At 40.4% G+C, this 17,341-nt stretch overlaps 7 protein-coding genes across 7 annotated transcripts; 4 read left to right on the top strand and 3 right to left on the bottom strand. All coding sequences in view use genetic code 12, as the record gives it.

Annotated features, from left to right (window-relative positions):
• Nucleotides 1-35: 35 nt before the first annotated feature.
• On the top strand, nt 36-1,607 carry BMH1 (14-3-3 protein; the record flags this gene model as incomplete). The annotated part of the gene is made up of 2 exons (XM_066157769.1): nt 36-115; nt 827-1,607. The coding sequence occupies 2 exons, from the start codon at nt 36-38 to the stop codon at nt 1,605-1,607; spliced, it is 861 nt and encodes a 286-aa protein (XP_066013866.1).
• Nucleotides 1,608-1,937: 330 nt separating this feature from the next.
• ARO80 (zinc finger transcriptional activator) lies at nt 1,938-5,869 on the top strand (the record flags this gene model as incomplete). The annotated part of the gene is made up of 2 exons (XM_006689435.2): nt 1,938-3,096; nt 3,270-5,869. 2 exons carry the CDS (start codon nt 1,938-1,940, stop codon nt 5,867-5,869), a joined length of 3,759 nt encoding a protein of 1,252 aa, XP_006689498.2.
• A 72-nt stretch (nt 5,870-5,941) lies between these two features.
• On the bottom strand, nt 5,942-8,158 carry PSN45_001958 (uncharacterized protein; the record flags this gene model as incomplete). The annotated part of the gene is made up of 1 exon (XM_006689434.1): nt 5,942-8,158. One exon carries the CDS (start codon nt 8,156-8,158, stop codon nt 5,942-5,944), a length of 2,217 nt encoding a protein of 738 aa, XP_006689497.1.
• A 351-nt stretch (nt 8,159-8,509) lies between these two features.
• On the bottom strand, nt 8,510-9,370 carry PSN45_001959 (uncharacterized protein; the record flags this gene model as incomplete). The annotated part of the gene is made up of 1 exon (XM_006690229.1): nt 8,510-9,370. The coding sequence occupies one exon, from the start codon at nt 9,368-9,370 to the stop codon at nt 8,510-8,512; it is 861 nt and encodes a 286-aa protein (XP_006690292.1).
• Nucleotides 9,371-10,640: 1,270 nt separating this feature from the next.
• DLT1 (Defect at low temperature protein 1) lies at nt 10,641-11,843 on the bottom strand (the record flags this gene model as incomplete). Its single annotated transcript, XM_066157770.1, has 1 exon — nt 10,641-11,843. The coding sequence occupies one exon, from the start codon at nt 11,841-11,843 to the stop codon at nt 10,641-10,643; it is 1,203 nt and encodes a 400-aa protein (XP_066013867.1).
• Nucleotides 11,844-12,928: 1,085 nt separating this feature from the next.
• On the top strand, nt 12,929-14,548 carry PSN45_001961 (uncharacterized protein; the record flags this gene model as incomplete). The annotated part of the gene is made up of 1 exon (XM_006689431.2): nt 12,929-14,548. One exon carries the CDS (start codon nt 12,929-12,931, stop codon nt 14,546-14,548), a length of 1,620 nt encoding a protein of 539 aa, XP_006689494.2.
• Nucleotides 14,549-15,092: 544 nt separating this feature from the next.
• On the top strand, nt 15,093-17,306 carry YAT1 (carnitine O-acetyltransferase yat1; the record flags this gene model as incomplete). Its single annotated transcript, XM_006689430.1, has 1 exon — nt 15,093-17,306. One exon carries the CDS (start codon nt 15,093-15,095, stop codon nt 17,304-17,306), a length of 2,214 nt encoding a protein of 737 aa, XP_006689493.1.
• Between the last annotated feature and the right edge of the window lie 35 nt (nt 17,307-17,341).

The following is a 17,341-nucleotide window of genomic DNA, read 5'->3' on the forward strand; positions in this document are numbered from 1 at the left end:
TTAAGAATACTAGGAACAATTCGCTTCTAGTGACAATGCCTTACCCAGTAGAAGTCTCTCATGTTTGTATTCGTAATAAATACACAAAATGTCTAATTGCGGTTGCTCGTGCAGCGTGAGATCATCAAAATGACATGCGCAGCCTGTACACACCTGTCGTGTCCCTCCCAAATGGAATCTTGCTCACTCATTTTCCAAACTTTGTGAGGAATTTCAACGAATTTTTTTAAAGGTGTTACTCCCTAAAGTCATTTGGAATAAAACTCTTTAAGGTATGTGATTATATTATGAGAATTGCTAACTTCATCCCGTTGCTATAACCGTGAAGAATATTTCTTTACGTGTCGTTTTGATTGATTGCTTGTTCAGCCAATTGTCCTTCGTCATTTCTGCTTTGTTCCATGGATATTTATTTGAGTTTACATTTGTTAATTCGTGATCTATCGACTTCAAATCACTAAAAACCCAATACCACGAGTTCATGAACTTATATAGTAGTGGAAAGTGGATTCTGACAGACATGCAGAGCTAAATTGATTGTCCTGGTAATGTTGGCAAATATGTATATTTTCGGGTGATGCGTGTATTGGGCTTATTTTTATCGAATATGTCAGTTGTTTTCTAGTGGTGATGATCATATTAACTGGTTCTCAGTTCACCCAGAGAACACGCGTCGTTCTCCCAGTATTTGCACCGTTTGCCATTGATCAAATATAGCACAAAAACAAAGCAGGTGCCAAAAAGTGGTGCGGGTTGGAAGTGTTTTTTTTTTCTCCATAGTGTTGTTGACTTTTTCCAAGGCTTGTTACTAACAATTGATTTCTAGAACCTCAAAAGTAAAAATGTCTGCTTCTCGTGAAGATTCCGTATACTTGGCCAAATTGGCTGAACAAGCTGAAAGATACGAAGAAATGGTTGAAAACATGAAGGCTGTTGCTTGTTCTGGTCAAGAATTGTCCGTCGAAGAAAGAAACTTATTATCAGTTGCTTATAAGAACGTGATTGGAGCCAGAAGAGCCAGTTGGAGAATTGTAAGTTCTATTGAACAAAAGGAAGAAGCAAAGGGTAACAAGTCCCAGGTTAACTTGATCAGAGAATACAGAAGCAATATCGAAACTGAATTGTCCAAGATTTGTGAAGACATTTTGGATGTGTTAACCAACCACTTGATCAATTCTGCTCAAAGTGGTGAATCTAAGGTCTTCTATTACAAGATGAAGGGTGATTACCACCGTTACTTGGCTGAATTCACCATCAGTGAAAAGAGAAAGGAAGCTGCTGATTTATCCTTGGAAAGTTACAAGGCTGCCAGCGATGTTGCTGTTACTGAATTGTCTCCTACCCACCCAATCAGATTAGGTTTAGCATTGAATTTCTCCGTGTTTTACTATGAAATCTTAAATTCTCCTGACAGAGCCTGTCATTTGGCTAAGCAAGCTTTTGACGATGCTGTCGCTGACTTGGAAACTTTATCAGAAGATTCTTACAAGGATTCTACTTTGATTATGCAATTATTAAAGGATAACTTAACCTTGTGGACTGACTTATCTGAAGCCCCAGTTCAATCTGAAGAACAACAACAAGATTTAAAGAATGATGAGGAATAAATGTGTTTGTAAATGCCCCAAGTTTTTTGGTTTGTTTACTAGTACATTTCTTCTGTAACTAAATTATGCTATATAATTATTTCTTTTTATTGTTTGTTATGTTTTATTAGTTGTTGAGAAGCTAGAAACCTGAATATATATCAAGGTGAAAATTGTCCAGTAGAAGTAGTGTAACTGACCTCGCCTCCATTGAGATGAAAACAGCGAATGCTCTCCTGAAAATTAGTGCACCAACCAATTCTCTTACGCGTCAATCGTCAAACCCGAAATAAACAACGTTGAAATAAATCCCAACTTAGTTCATATAGCACTAATTGATTAAATCTTAAGATGGTCGAGCTCGTGGGAATTTCCAACTTACCTAACCAAAGATATAAGATTATTTCTAATGAAGGTGCCACGTTCACCTTAATGGTTTGTGGTGAAAGTGGATTAGGAAAGACCACCTTTATTAACACTTTGTTTCAAACCAATTTAAAACCTCATTTAGATCCTAATGAAAGGCATAACAAATTCACAACCCCTCACCAGACTGTGGACATTGATATTATAAGAGCGGTATTGGAAGAGAAGAACTTCAAAATTAGATTGAACGTTATTGACACCCCTGGTTTTGGATCGAACGTGAACAACCACGATAGCTGGACTCCCATTGTTGATTTCATTGACGACCAGCACGAAAACTATATGAAGCAAGAACAGCAACCAAGTAGAGAAGCAAAGAAGGATTTGAGAGTTCATGCTTGTCTTTATTTCATTAGACCCACTGGCCACAGTTTAAAGCCTTTGGATATTGAGATTATGAAGAGATTAAGTACCAGAGTTAACTTGATTCCAGTTATTGCTAAGAGTGATACCATGAGTCCTGTTGAGTTGGACAATTTCAAGAGCAGAATAAGAGATATAATTGAGGCCCAGGATATCAACATTTATACTCCTCCATTGGATTTAGATGATCCAGCTAGTGCTGAACATTCCAAGCAATTGATTGAAGCTATGCCATTTGCTGTTATTGGATCCGAACAAGAATATGAAGTTTCTAAGGGTAACTTTGTTAAAGGTAGAAAGTATCCATGGGGTTTTGTCGAGGTTGAAAATGAAAATCACTGTGACTTCAAGAAGTTAAGATCCTTATTGTTGAGAACTAATATGTTGGATTTGGTGTTATCGACCAACGAATTACACTTTGAAACCTTTAGAAGTATCAAGTTGGGCAATGATGAGAATAATGACGAAATTGTGAATGAGAATGGCGAGGTTATCAAGAAGTCATCGATCAAGAAACCAAGAAGATTCCATAACCCAAAGTTCAAGGAAGAAGAAGACGCATTAAAGAAGTATTTTACTGAGCAAGTAAAAGCTGAAGAGCAAAGATTTAGACAATGGGAAACCAATATTGTCAACGAAAGATACAGATTGAACCTGGATTTGGAAGAGATGCAAGCCAAATTAAAAGCTTTGGAGGAGCTGGTGAAAAAGTTGCAATTGGGTAAGAGATAAGTATGTGTTAGCTTTAGTTTAGTGTATTTTGCTAGGATTATTGTATAAGAAGTATTTACACCCTTTTGAAACAGAGCGTTTTTTGAATGTGCGACTGGAAAAAAATCCTGGTACGGCTATTGACGGCATTTATCTCATCAAAAATGGACTCACCAGAAAAAGGATATAGTGACATCAGTAGGAGCTCTCAAAGCCCACAGGATGATAGTGATAGGTCAAAGACCAAGTTTAGAAGAAATTATCGGGCTTGCTTAAATTGCCGGCTCCGAAAGGTGAAGTGTGATTTGGGGTCCGTGGATAATCCTGTTGAAGGAAAGTGTGCTAGGTGCCGCAGAGAACGTAAAGACTGTGTGTTTGTGGAATCAAAGAGGGGAGGAACCAAAGTCCAAGTTGCTCAGCAGCGGTTTTTGAAATCAGACTCGTTGGAGAAGAACTCGCGTCCAGGTGCTTATGAACCTCCATCATCTCTTCCTTCGGTGTCGAATATTCTAAACCATAATATGGCTATACCACAAACCGTATCACGCCAACAAAGCAATGGGCCAGAACCATCACCATCAACATACAGAGATCCATCTTCTAGAAAAGAAGAGGGCCATTTTTCAACCATGGAAGGTGCTTTGGTGTACCTTGCTAAAGCTGCTGGAACTATTGCAAAAGCTGATGAACGTGACAACATTGATGCAGGAAAGAGGCATCAGCAGCTTGAAGATGATATGCACAATAAGCCCGTTGACAATAAGTATCGTAAACTCATTGCTGATGATGAAGAGTCTCAAATAAAGGTTCCCAAGCATATTCAAGATCAGTCAAACTACTTGAGTATTCCTATCACTGATGAATTTTCTATACGGCCCAAGGGAGGAAACAAGCTTTCGAGTATCGATTACATTGGAGAAAATGGGCTCTTGACTGAGTTCGAAGCAGAAATGCTTGTCAACTTATTCTTCACCACTATGCATCCATACTTTCCTCACATCCCCAACTTTCTTCATAAACCCCAAGTACTTGCTGGTTATCCCATTCTTCTTTGTGCCATTTTAACTATTTCTTCTCGATACCACTCATTGGATGCTAATCCTAATAACACTACAACAGGAAATGTAAATGGGGTTCCTAGAAACATTGAGATTCATGATAAGTTATGGTTATATGTACAGAGGTTGATTTCCCAGACTGTGTGGGCCGAAGCCAGCACTAGATCCGTGGGAACTGTTTTTGCATTTCTTCTCTTAACCGAGTGGAATCCCAGAGCTATCCATTGGAGATGGACTGATTATGCCAATCGCCCTGAAGACAAAAACCAAGCGGAGGAAAGACCCCGACAAGATCAAAACCTTGCTGGATTGGGAGCTGTTCGCCGGAGTTATCGTATGGCTTGGATGTTGATTGGTTCTGCGGTTCGTTTAGCACAGGATATGGGGTTTATGGAAGTAAGTCCAAAAACATTTTTGGCAACTCATATCAGCGAAATAAACAGTGTTATGAACATTAGTAGACGACTGATGCTCAGCCATTCCTTATCTGAGCTTGAAATAGATGAAGATGTTAACATGGACGATTTAGATGAAGATACCGACTATGATTATGACCACACGATCCAGAATATGACTGAGGAGGAGATTAAGGGCAAGTCCCGAGAGCCCATTCGATTCAGCTTCCGCCAGAGAGCAAAAATAGAACTCTTACAGATCATGTCTTTAAGTCATGAGTCGTTGTATGGATATAAAGCTCAGCTTGGTCTGCTCACTCAACGCCAAAACTTGGCAGTATTGAATATTATAAGCCCTCTCATCAACAACTGGGAAAACAAGTATAAAAGACTCATGAAACCTTCAAATTACAGACAATATAACTTGAACAATACCAACTTGCTCTTGGACCAAACCTCGAAATTGGCACGTGAGTTATATGATTGCATTGAACATGAGTGTTCTATCTTTGAGTTCAATTATGCAAAGTTGTATGTGTTTTCTTTGGCACTATCCTCATCTTCCGATTCAAAGCCTGACAACACCGGGCGTAAAAACAGTAGACAAAGAGTCAATTTGAAATTAGATGAAATATCCAAGTCTGCAAAGTACATCGAGCAGGCATTTTTGGCTGCCAACGAAATGTTAGCAGTAGCACATAGAGTTCACAAATTGAAGATGCTTAGGTTTATGCCAGTAAGATGGGTTACTCGTATAGTAAGAGCTGTGGCGTTCATTGTTAAATGCTATCTAACAATTACTGCCCACAAAAAACTGACGTCTGGACCTGAAGCCAATGTTGCCAACAGTACAAACTTTGATGCAATGATTTTATCACTTTCGTTGATTCCTGTTGACGAAATCATGACTAGTATTCAAAGAGCAGCGATTACTTTGAGGGACTGTTCACCCGACGAGTTACATTTATGTACCAGATACTCCAATGTGTTGATGTATTTGTGCTCTGAAATGAAGACCACCTCAAAAGGACCTTCTGATAGTTATGTGCAACCAGATTTGAACCTATATAGAGGGTTCGATGGTGAAGGAATTACATCAGAACTACCCGTGAACCTTCAAACGTCAAATCCTCAAACATCAAATCCAACTACAAATGTTGATATGGAAGCAGAAACCCCTTTGCAAAATTTGATGGGGGATAGTGAGGTGATGGACTGGTTTATCACTAACAAGAATGTGGGTCTTGATTTTGTCGGTCCTTGGACAGAGATGATTGAACAACAGTTGAACTCTAATGATCAGTTCAACTTTGATGACGCTATGACATAGAACAGAGAGCGAATTAGAATAAGTTGGATAATACATTATTGTACGTTAATTTCGTAATTTCAGGATCGGGTTTTAAAAATTTATGTAGTCTTGACTCTGAAGATTGTTCATCATGGTGAGAAGAGTATTTTGTGATGCTCCACTCAAATTAGACACTCTATTGTTGGTGAAAACATCTGGTGAAAGCTCATCATAATTATAATTGTAGAACGAGTTTGATTGTCCATAATCATTTTCTCTTATATTTGGTGGAGCAACCGACTCATTTACAGGAACAGATGAGGCGAAAAACGCCGGGGGATTGGCTTCTTCATCACCAGCCAGGGCAGCCGATTCTTCTATACGTGATTGAATTTGATGGTTTTTAAGCTCTGTGTTTGGGTTAAGCATTTGTACTCGAAGTGAAGCAGGTCTTTCAATTATTGGGGGAGTAGGTTTATAAATCTTGAAATTTGCTAATGATGAACACGAAAAATCTTCATAGGGATTATAGTAATGGGATTGAATATCAAAAGACTTAGAAACAGGTACCATATCACGAATATCCAAATCTAAGTTCAAGGAAAAGTCTATTTCTGGGGTTTTAGATAAAAAATCATTCACCTGTGCCAACTTCTTCATAGCATTCTTAGCATTAATATTACCACTGTTCGCCATGTGCCTAAGCAAGGCAATAGCTTTGTTGACAATTTCAAGGCAATGCCGGTCCGTAATGGATGACATAATGATAATTAGGAGTCCAGTGAACAAATATTGACTGTCGAAAAACCCAATTGTAAAAAGTCTATCAACCTCGTAAAGTTTGATTAAAAGGTTGATGTTTGCAATTGAGGAAGCGATGGCTCTATTGACAATAATTTCTACTTCTGCAGGCTCATCAAAGATACTTGTATGGGAAGTGTTAAAAATCAACAGAATCAACGGCTTGGAAATCATAGCAATTAATAGATTAAACCGCAAGAATAGATTGACCAATTTACGTCCCAACTGTTCAATAACATTACAGTTTTTGTACTGGAACAAGTAAGGTACTTCAAAGTCTTTGACGACTTCCTTGAAGCAAGTCATAACACTTTGAATCTGTGTTTTCCGGGTGAACTGGTCGGTATTAATATAATTTACTGAAAATGTTCTCATATTGGCACCATATATTTTTTCGACCGATTTGGAAATATGCTTGGCTAACTGAACATTGACATCCAAAAGGTTAAGTTCAAACCCATCGGCAAGATCAATAGAATTCTCACCAGGTAAATCGACATCCGTTTCACTATAATCAATCTGTGATGGAAGATTCAATTTTGCTGTCCAAGTAGCATCAGTGACATAAACTGTCCACCAGAGTCTTTTCAGTTTCTCATTGCGGACCAACAAGTCAGGATCAGTAGATAGTGAATGGGTAGGTTGGCGGTGGAACCCTTGAGAAATGGCCGATCTAATTGCTACCCCAAAGTAGTTATAAACTGTGTTATAACGATTTAAGTTGGCTGAATATAATGCCAATAAAATGGAGGCTTGAATGAACTCAAAACCGACAACCTCATGGGTCAAGTTGAGTAACTCCGAGCCCAACATGTAAAATTGCATTCCAGGAATTGCATCGTGTGATGTTATCAGATTTGAAATTTGTTCACCATAGGCTATCAAGCTGAAGAAATAGCATAAATGATAGCGCTTGACCTTGGAATTAAGGCGACGTGCAATTGTTTCTTGTTTGTTATTGATGGCATCAAGCAACATATAGACATTATCCACAATTTCCGGATAAGCAGTCTGATCCACTAAGTAGAATTCGTTGGCATAATTATCAACAACTGTATGAATGAGACGTTGGGTGACATCTCTTGAAGGAATTCGTTCACTTATAAAAGTGAGTAGTTTCCACTTGATGGTCTCATTGGCATCATCAGATACAAGGTAGTCTTCTAGACCCTGACTATTGAACAAAAACTCCTTTGTTTCCTCATTCAACCGTTCTTGGATAATATTGTTTGCTCTGCTTGGCTCAATATCTGCAAATGAGTCGGGCCTTTGACCTCCTGTGGTGCCCCCTGAAAATACGGTTTCCCAATACTTAACTTGATCATGGAGCTTGTTGAGATCACTCTCCATTATGACGATTTTTCGATCTCTTGTAGGGTAAATACAACTCTCGGCCCGGTTGAGGTTCTTACAGTTGGAGCAAGGATGACCACCGGAGCATTTGGTCTTTGATGATTTACAATGTGTACAAGCATAATGAGCTCTTCCATACACCTTCAACGGCCGAGGCTTAGATACTGTGCTCATGGTGTTGTAATTTACCAACAACAGTTAAAAATTGGATGGATATTTAAGCTTTTAGATTGAATCACCTACAGGAAATCTCAAAATGCGGATGCGTCCAGCTGCCTTCTTGTGATCAAGAGGGCACCGAATTCACTACCAAAGGGTTGAAACTGGTGCATATGCCTATTACCTATAGAAAACTGGCACCTAAATGATGGTAGCACCCTCATTACCACAGTTCATAGCGAACCTTCCTAATACCAGAAATAGCGTCATGCCATCTAAGCCCTGTACTTCTCGAATCGCGAGCTGGTTGCGAAAAAACTAAAATTTCATTACAATACATAAAATACAACCATGATCTATATACATCTAAGCGGAGAAAACCTCGATCTTGGCGTTGGCCTTGTCTTGGACAGTGACAACACAGTAAGAGGCACCCAAAGAGTTAGAGCCAGATCCAGATATTTGGTTGAAGTTGGATGGGTCAATTTCACACTTTAATCCATTACACTTGGATTCGTCTTCACAAGTAATACGAATACCAAAACTTGGAGTCTTGTTGTTGAAATCTTCCACATACTTGGGGTTCCAACCAATCTTGACAAAAGTGTTTCCTGAGTCGTCCATGTTGGCACCAGCAACGTAAGGAGCCCAATTACCCTTAGGTTCACTGGAATCACCCCAGACACAAGCTTCCTTGGTAGAGTAGCCTGGGCTGTTGACATAATAGTGGGCGGCGGTACCAGCGTAGTAGTTTGGACCAGGGACAGCCAAGTCATTTTCGGTGGAAGCTTTAACTTTAGTTGGAATGAGCATAGCTTCGTTACCTGGCAAAACCGTTTGACAGAAAGCAACTTCTTTATCGGCGGTGTTTTTGGCCTTCAAGGTACCTTCACCATCTTGGCAGTAATCGTTATCGCTCATAGGCTTGGTGAGAGTTCCGTCTGCTTCACACTTGATACCTCCATTCATGGAAGAAGGATAAGAGTATCCAGTGGCAGATGGATCCCATTGAGCCATCAATTGTCCAGCAGGACAAGCGTAAGGACAGTAAGAACCAGCAGTACATTCTTGATCTGGGGACATGGCCCAACCACCATTGCTTTTACTTGGAGTAACGGCAATCAATCCTTGGTCGGTAGGAAATTTGCAAGTGTTAGACCTTTTCTCAACAGGAACGGCAGCGGTCAAAACTGCCAATGATAAAGTAGCGATTTGGGTGAACAACATAAAGAGTGTGATTTATAAGGAATGTGATAAATAAAAGGAATGAAAAAATGAAAGGACTAAGAGTCTAACACTGACAAAGCAAGGAATGAATGAACGTTGTTAAAGAAAAGGTCAAATATCATGGTCTCTTGAAACCCTTTATATACCTTGACATTCTGACTGTTGGCTGCAAAGGTGAAAATTTTTTTCTGGTGCCAAATCCGGTTCTAGACCTAAGGTTCCTATTCATGCATGCTAAAATGCCTATGCCCACAACAGGCAATCTTATGAGCTAAACCAAGCTACGAAAAAACCTAGACCACCAAATGGGAATGCCTAACCGTTAGCGAAAAAGAAATTCGGGGCACAATTCGGGGTACCGGTAGATCTTAGATTTCGCCTGTCCCTCCGGCCTGTCTCGAATGCAGGTTAACAAAGAGGCGTTGCCGGTACAATGTTCATACCATCGGAAATCCTATTCATTTAACCATATTAGGAAATCTAAGTGGATATCGGTCTAGATTCAGTTGCTATGTGACAGTTGAGTTGTATTCTAGATTACCTTCCTATGGTAGAAAATTTCATTGTCGGACACACCCGCTTTCATGTTATTCACGAAGTCTAACCACTGCAACCTCAAGCATGTCGGAATGGGTGGTTGGCCCCTTTTTAGGTGACTATTTCAGTTCAAACCCCGGTCGTGCACGCGGCCCATCAGATTTTTCACCTCATCGCAGCCTTCAAACTCTGACAAATTTGTTTGAAGTACTACACCGGAAACAGAATACAGATGTCATCTGGATCCCTAGGACATCGGGTGAAACAGAATCTAGAGTACCACAATTTATGGTCAGACGTACAGACTTTCGTCATTGGTTCTGGTCCATCAATTGTTGACATATTGTATGCGGCACCACCAAACAATCCATCCACTACCAATCCCACAGATTTAGAGTTGGACGGTGGCAAACAATGGATTATTCCACAGGCAGTTGATTCCCAAAAAAATCTTTCGGTCAAGCAGATAAATACTTGGTTTGTAGAGATTGGTAAAATCTCGGGTCAGAGACCTAAGAGTATTCTCATTGCCCTTGTTAATGATGATTCTACGGTGGTGTACTATAAAATTCACGATGGAGTAGCTACCCCAAAACAGTAATTAAGGTTACTGTATTAATGTCTATAATGCTAATGAAAGTTTGGAAGGGGGAGGGAACCCTCGGGAATTTGAATACTTGATATGTAGTACTTGATGAATGGGCCACTCCTATCAGTCATCGTCACTTTACTCTTACTCTTCATCATTGTCTATGTCGTCATCATCCAGAGAGCTGGAAAGCAGAAGTTTGATTTTCCGTCTAGGAGACCTCAGCCGTTTGGGGGATCTCAGTCGATGAAATTCCAAGTCAAGAACTCTTCCGGGTGATGGCAGGCGGGATCTAGTAGATGAGTCAGGAATAGGAGGAGATAACTTGAATTGGAAAGGTGGGGGGTTCTGGATTGGTTCTGAAGGTTCAGTTCCAGTCGCAGAGCCACTGACGTCCAAAGTATAATCTCCAAAGGAGTGACGGGGTTTACGAATGGTGCTTGGGCCTATAACGGACTCTGTATCTTCATGTAGGCCAGAAGTGAAAGAAGACCTGGACCTGCCAATGTCTTTACTAATATCCAATTTGTGTTTAATCACAGAGCTTTTACTATCCGAGCTTGATGTATGATGTCTTAAGAGCGACCCATGACTGACACTTGAAAATTTTCTTCTTATGACGGACCCTACTGTTTCTGTAGATTCTGAGGGCCCCACCAAATTTGACCGCGTCTGGGCCTGGCTTGAATAGGAATAGCGGGCAGGTCTAGGGCGAGGAAGTTCGAACTCAGACTCTGTATCCGAGTAAGCGTAGCTATATGCCTCTCTGTCTGAATCGTAGTCCATGACACCAATGTCATCATCTTGATGATAGTTGGGTTTGCTTCTTCTGACCCCGGAGAACGGTCCGTAATATTTGTAGAAAATGTCTCCTAAACGTTCAAATCCAACCATGAATTCTACCATTTCTCTTTCTTCAATCAATTCTTTACCGAATCGAAATTGTTCATACAACCGCACCACTCGGTTGATATCACCAAACTCTGAAGGGTTTACGTAGTGTTTTTCAACCAAATTCTGGGCCATAAAAATCAAAATCTGCCCCACCGTAAACGATTTGGGTAATTTCAATGATGATTTGAACCCGTCATGGAAGTTTAATCGATCTCCAAAACTCCGTACTATATCATCGTACATCAAATTAGGAGGTAGCTTTCCATTGCTGTTGATATATGAGGGAGGAGAAAGGCCAGGGTGGTTGATCACTTGGTTCTTATTTGCCAAAGGACCCGCCTTAACTTTGATTTCTTGACATTCTCGAAGCTTTTGTTCAAGCACAGTATAAAGTGGCCGGGGTAAGTCATTCTTCCCGAGAACGTACACCGACTTAGAAGGAATGTCATTCATTGCAACCCGATGTTGGAAAATTCTTGAAAAGTATAGCACAAAGCTTACTACAAGAAAGAGCACACACACAATGATGACAATGAAAAGTTTGAAACCACTGGAGGAAGCAGATGTTGTTTGGACGATGACATCAATGGGGACAACTGAAATGAGCAAGAGCATTAATGTCACTAAGATCATCAAAGAAACCGAGTAGAGCCATCTGAACAACCTCCTAGGTAAATTGAAAGAAGGGAGTTGCGGTCCTAGTTCGGCAGTCATGGGTCGTATTCGAGTGGAGGAAGTCCCAGGAACTGGTCTGGCAGTTTTGGAGGACGATATTTGTTGCATATCCTTTTGCAGCCAGGGTAGCGCATAATACTGCATTGTCACCACCTGTTTTGATGCGATAGTGATGCGATATTGATGTTTATGATGCGACAATTTTGAAGTCGCGCACTGAAGGGCTGACTGCAAAAGAATTATGTTGTTGCAAATACACAACAGCAATGAAAAAGAGTGACATGAGGAGACTAGATTGAATGAAACTGAATGTTATTTGTTCAATACACTAAAATTTTGTACAAGTTTAACATTTTATAGACAAAGACTGCTGAAATACCCATTCAATTGGTTCAAAATAATCGAAATTCCTCCAAAAAGTCACCAATAGGAAATATTAACATATTGAATACATTCCACACCACTTAGACACCTATAAATAACTGATTTAAGTGCTACCTTCATTTGTCCATGCTTCAGAAACATTTTCACAGAGGAGATTTCAGATGCGCGATAAATCGCTCAGTCGTTATCTGCTTACGCAATTCAGGATAAACCTAGATATCCTTTATTATATGTGGGAAAAACACCCTAATATACCGCAGGGATCTCGAAGAGTAACCCTCCGGTCGTGGGTACTCGGGATTATGACATTGATGGTAATTTTTGTTGTTTTTCAAACATCCTTAATCTTCCCTAGATACAGCTATGACGATAAGAACCTTCATGAGCTTCTTCATGACATCCGACTTGCCAATGCAGAGGTCACAAGATGTCCTACTTTGAATCCCAGTACAGATCACCTCCACATTGGGCGCCATGCTATGGTCAGCAGTGACGTTGATTTGTGTTCTACTATGGGTAAGGAGATCTTATTGAGAGGAGGAAATGCCGCCGATGCCAGTGTAACTGTTGCATTATGTGTTGGAAGTATCAATTCTGGTTCTTCTGGTATTGGTGGCGGTGGATTCATTGTCAGCTCACTGAACTCAACCAAGAAAGTGCTCAGCATCGACGCCCGTGAAATGGCCCCTGGTATGGCATACTCAAGTATGTTTGAAAAGAACCCAGTACTTTCAGTAGTGGGAGGATTGAGCAACGGTATTCCCGGAGAGCTAAAGGGGTTAGATGTGTTGTTTCATACCCACGGATCCGGAAATTTGACCTGGGCTGAAGTGATTGAGCCAGTTATTAGATTGAATAGAGATGGCTTTGAATGTACTCTCTCTCTCGAGGTCACAATTCAGGCACTACATGATCGGTACTTTACCAAGATCCCTGATTTGGCCAAATCATGGGACTTTATTTATAACGAAGATGGAAGTCTTAAGAAAGTTGGTCAATTGGTTCAAAGGCAAAATTTAGCTAGGACCTTGGAATTGGTTGCTCAAAACGGGTCACTGGCAATTTTCTACGACCCAAATGGTCCAATTGTACCCCATTTAATTGAGGCAAATAACAAATGGGGTGGGCTATTTACATCCAAAGACTTTGCATTGTATGAAACCAAAGTTGAAGATGCCCTTTCATACAAATTTGGCGACTTGGAAGTGTACACCACCAGTGGTATAAGTTCTGGAATCGTGCTCATAGCCGGATTAAATCTATATCTGAAGTTACAAAAGGCTACTGATGCTCTGTATCTTCAAATCCACAAATTCATAGAAACCATGAAATGGATGGCATCTGCCAGAACTCGCCTTGGTGATACCAGGACCTCAGAAGAGTATCAAGAAATTGTACTGAACTATACTTCAGATAGTTGGAGTGAAGATATCAGAGACAACAAGTACTTTGACACCCAAACCTTCCATTGGTCTCACTACGATCCTTTATTCCAGACCAGCGAATCTCATGGAACCACACATTTTTCAGTCCTAGACGACCAGGATAATGGAGTAGGAATGACCAGCACCGTCAATTTGTTGTTTGGGTCTATTGTATATGACCCCATAACCGGAGTTATCTTGAATAATGAGATGGATGACTTTCTGACCAAGTCCTACAACAACTCATTTCAGCTCCAGCCTTCGAAATTCAACACTGTTCAACCATATAATAGACCTTTATCATCAGCTGCCCCCACTATCATTATGGAGAATGGAATTCCTATTTTCCTCGTTGGAGCCGCTGGAGGCTCACGAATCACCACTGCTGTTTTACAAGCAATAATGCGAGTGTTCAATTTCAATTCAGACCTCCTTCTGGCCATAGCTAACCCTCGTTTGCATCATCAACTTCTCCCGAATTACGTGCTCCTTGAGAACATCACATTAACCAGTGAGGAGCTTGGATACGGAGTACTTGAACAACTTGAAGGCTTGGGCCATACGTTCCAGGAGACGGGAGTTGAGACCACAATGAATGCTATTCACCGGGTACGGGACACTATCCACGGTGTGGCTGACTTTTGGAGAAAGTTTGGTGAAGCTGATGGGTATTAGGATTTTTTTTTGCACTATGGCAAACACCGAAAACTCAATGCGGGACTATCAATATACTTCAATCGACCAAAGGACATGTCTTTGACCAATCAGGCAACATATAGTCTTTATGCACGATAGAACCAGTAGTTACCTGAGAGCTCCGGCTTATTAAATAAGGTGGTTCCGTTTATCCTTATCTGATGGTTCCTTTGGACCATTGCGGATATCGCCTGGATAAATAATATGGAGATTAGAGTTGACCGGAGTCAAAAATACAACACGAGATTTTGCCACTTCCCGAGATACGTGGCACTCACCTGATATATATAATAGCTGGAGTTACAATTGTAGGTATATGTCCCCACAATACACGTAAATATCCCATAGGGTGTAAGGGCTTCATCCCTTACAATCTATCTCGCCCCCACAAAAATTGCCTCATTGGAATGCGCACCTGCATTCCATTTTGGCGGCTCTCGGAGTTTAAATGCGATCATTACTGACGCAATTTATAAACCCAATCGGATCCCCCTGTTTTGTTTTTCCACCACCATCCACTGGAATGACCTATCAGTATCAGGATCAATTACAAAAGTTACCCATTCCCGACTTACATCAAACATGTACCAACTATTTGCGGGTATTGAAGCCCCTTCAAACTGAGAAAGAGTATGAAAAAACCATGGAGGCAGTAGCCAAGTTTTTGAAGTCAGGGACCGGGAAATACCTTGACGAGCAACTCCGTGAATATAGCAAGAACAGAAACAGCTATATTGAGCAGTTCTGGTACGATTCATACTTGAACTACGATTCTCCTGTGGTGTTGAACTTGAACCCGTTTTTCCTTTTGGAAGATGATCCTTTTAACAACGAATCAAATTCAATTAACCCCCAAGTTAAAAGAGCTGCATCTTTGACATTGTCTTCATTGAAGTTCATTAGGGCATTGAAGAACGAAACCTTGCCTCCTGACAGATTGAAAAATGATCAGGTTTTGGACATGTATCAATACTCCAAGTTATTTGGGTCAGCAAGAATTCCCACCGACGAAGGATGCGTGATGCAAAGTGACCAAAATTCAAATCATATTGTGGTGTTGTCCAAGTCTCAATTCTATTGGTTTGATGTATTGAACGGCAACAACGACTTGATTTTGTCGGAATCCGACTTGATCATTAACTTCAATTCTATCATCAAAGACTCTTTAGACACAAACGCAGACGCAGTAGCCAAATCGTCATTCGGGATTTTGACTACTGAAAACAGAAGAGTCTGGGCTAAGTTGAGAAACACAAACTTGAGCAATAACTCTTCCAACAGAGAAATCTTATCCATTATTGATTCGGCATTGTTTATTTTGTGTTTGGACGATATTAAATTATATGACTTGTCTGACTTGGCCAAGAACATGTTATGTGGGTTGTCGATATTGGATAGAGGTGTTCAGGTAGGTACTTGTACGAACAGATGGTACGATAAGTTACAAATCATCATTACTCAAAATGGTAAGGCTGGTATCAATTTCGAGCATACTGGTGTAGATGGCCACACTGTCTTAAGGTTTGTTTCTGATATTTACACCGACTCAATTTTGTCATTTGCTCATCAAATCAACGCCAATTCTCCGAACTTATGGGGTGATGAGGGCAAGAAAGCTAGTATCGACAATTCTGAAAACTTGATTACTATTCCTCGAAAGTTGGAATGGGATTTAACTCCTGACTTATCGTTAGCCTTGAGGTTTGCCGAAACAAGATTGAGTGATTTAATCAATCAAAATGAGTTCAAACATTTGGAGTTCAAGAACTATGGTTCTTCTACTATCAAAAACATGAAGTTTTCTCCTGATGCTTTCATCCAAATGGCTTTTCAAGCAACATACTATGCTTTGTATGGGAAAGTTGAATGTACTTATGAACCAGCAATGACCAAACAGTTCTTACACGGTAGAACTGAAGCTATCAGGCCCGTGAGCCAGGAATCAAACCTTTTTGTGAGGAAGTTTTTTGACTCTTCTGTTCCTAATAAGACCAAGTTGGAATTTCTTTCTATTGCATGTCAGTCTCATTCCAAGCAAACACGGCTAGCCTCCAATGGAGAAGGGGTTGACAGACACTTGTTTGCTTTGTTCTGTATTTGGAAACGCTATATCGAAGATGAAGCCAATGAAGCCAATGAGAATGATGATAGCAACTCAGACCGTACTCTTGGTAACGAAATTCAGTTCACAGGGCCAGATAAGTCCAGTTTACAAGAAATCCCTTCGCTTTTTGCTGACTCTGGCTGGGACAAATTGAACAACACTATTTTATCTACTTCAAACTGTGGAAATCCTTCGTTGAGGTTGTTTGGTTTTGGGCCTGTTAGTGCTAATGGATTTGGAATTGGTTACATTATCAAGGATGATTCCGTATCTATTTGTGCCTCCTCTAAACATAGGCAAACATCCAGATTCTTGGCCACTTTGGAATCATATTTGAACGAAATTTATCGAATCTTTAAAGAGGTTAACAGTCCCACAAATGAGTTTTTATCTTCCCCAGTAGAGACCAAGCACACTCATTCTCCTGCCAGTACTCCAATTTATATTGAGAATCCCAAACCTGCTGCATACAATGGTTTATCCAACTTGTTGGGAGGCTACGGCTATTTCGATATGGGTGATGACGATATAAAGTCTAGAGGGCCAAGTCCTGAACCTCCATTCTTGAATAGACATAACAGTGGATTCTCCATCAAAGAAATCGGGAAAAAGTTAAGATTATCAGAATATTGAGTGTGGACTCTATAATGTGTGTTGGCTAGCACATA

The sequence above is a fragment of the Yamadazyma tenuis genome, chromosome 2, assembly GCF_029203305.1.
Source record: "Yamadazyma tenuis chromosome 2, complete sequence".
NCBI lineage: Eukaryota > Fungi > Ascomycota > Pichiomycetes > Serinales > Debaryomycetaceae > Yamadazyma > Yamadazyma tenuis.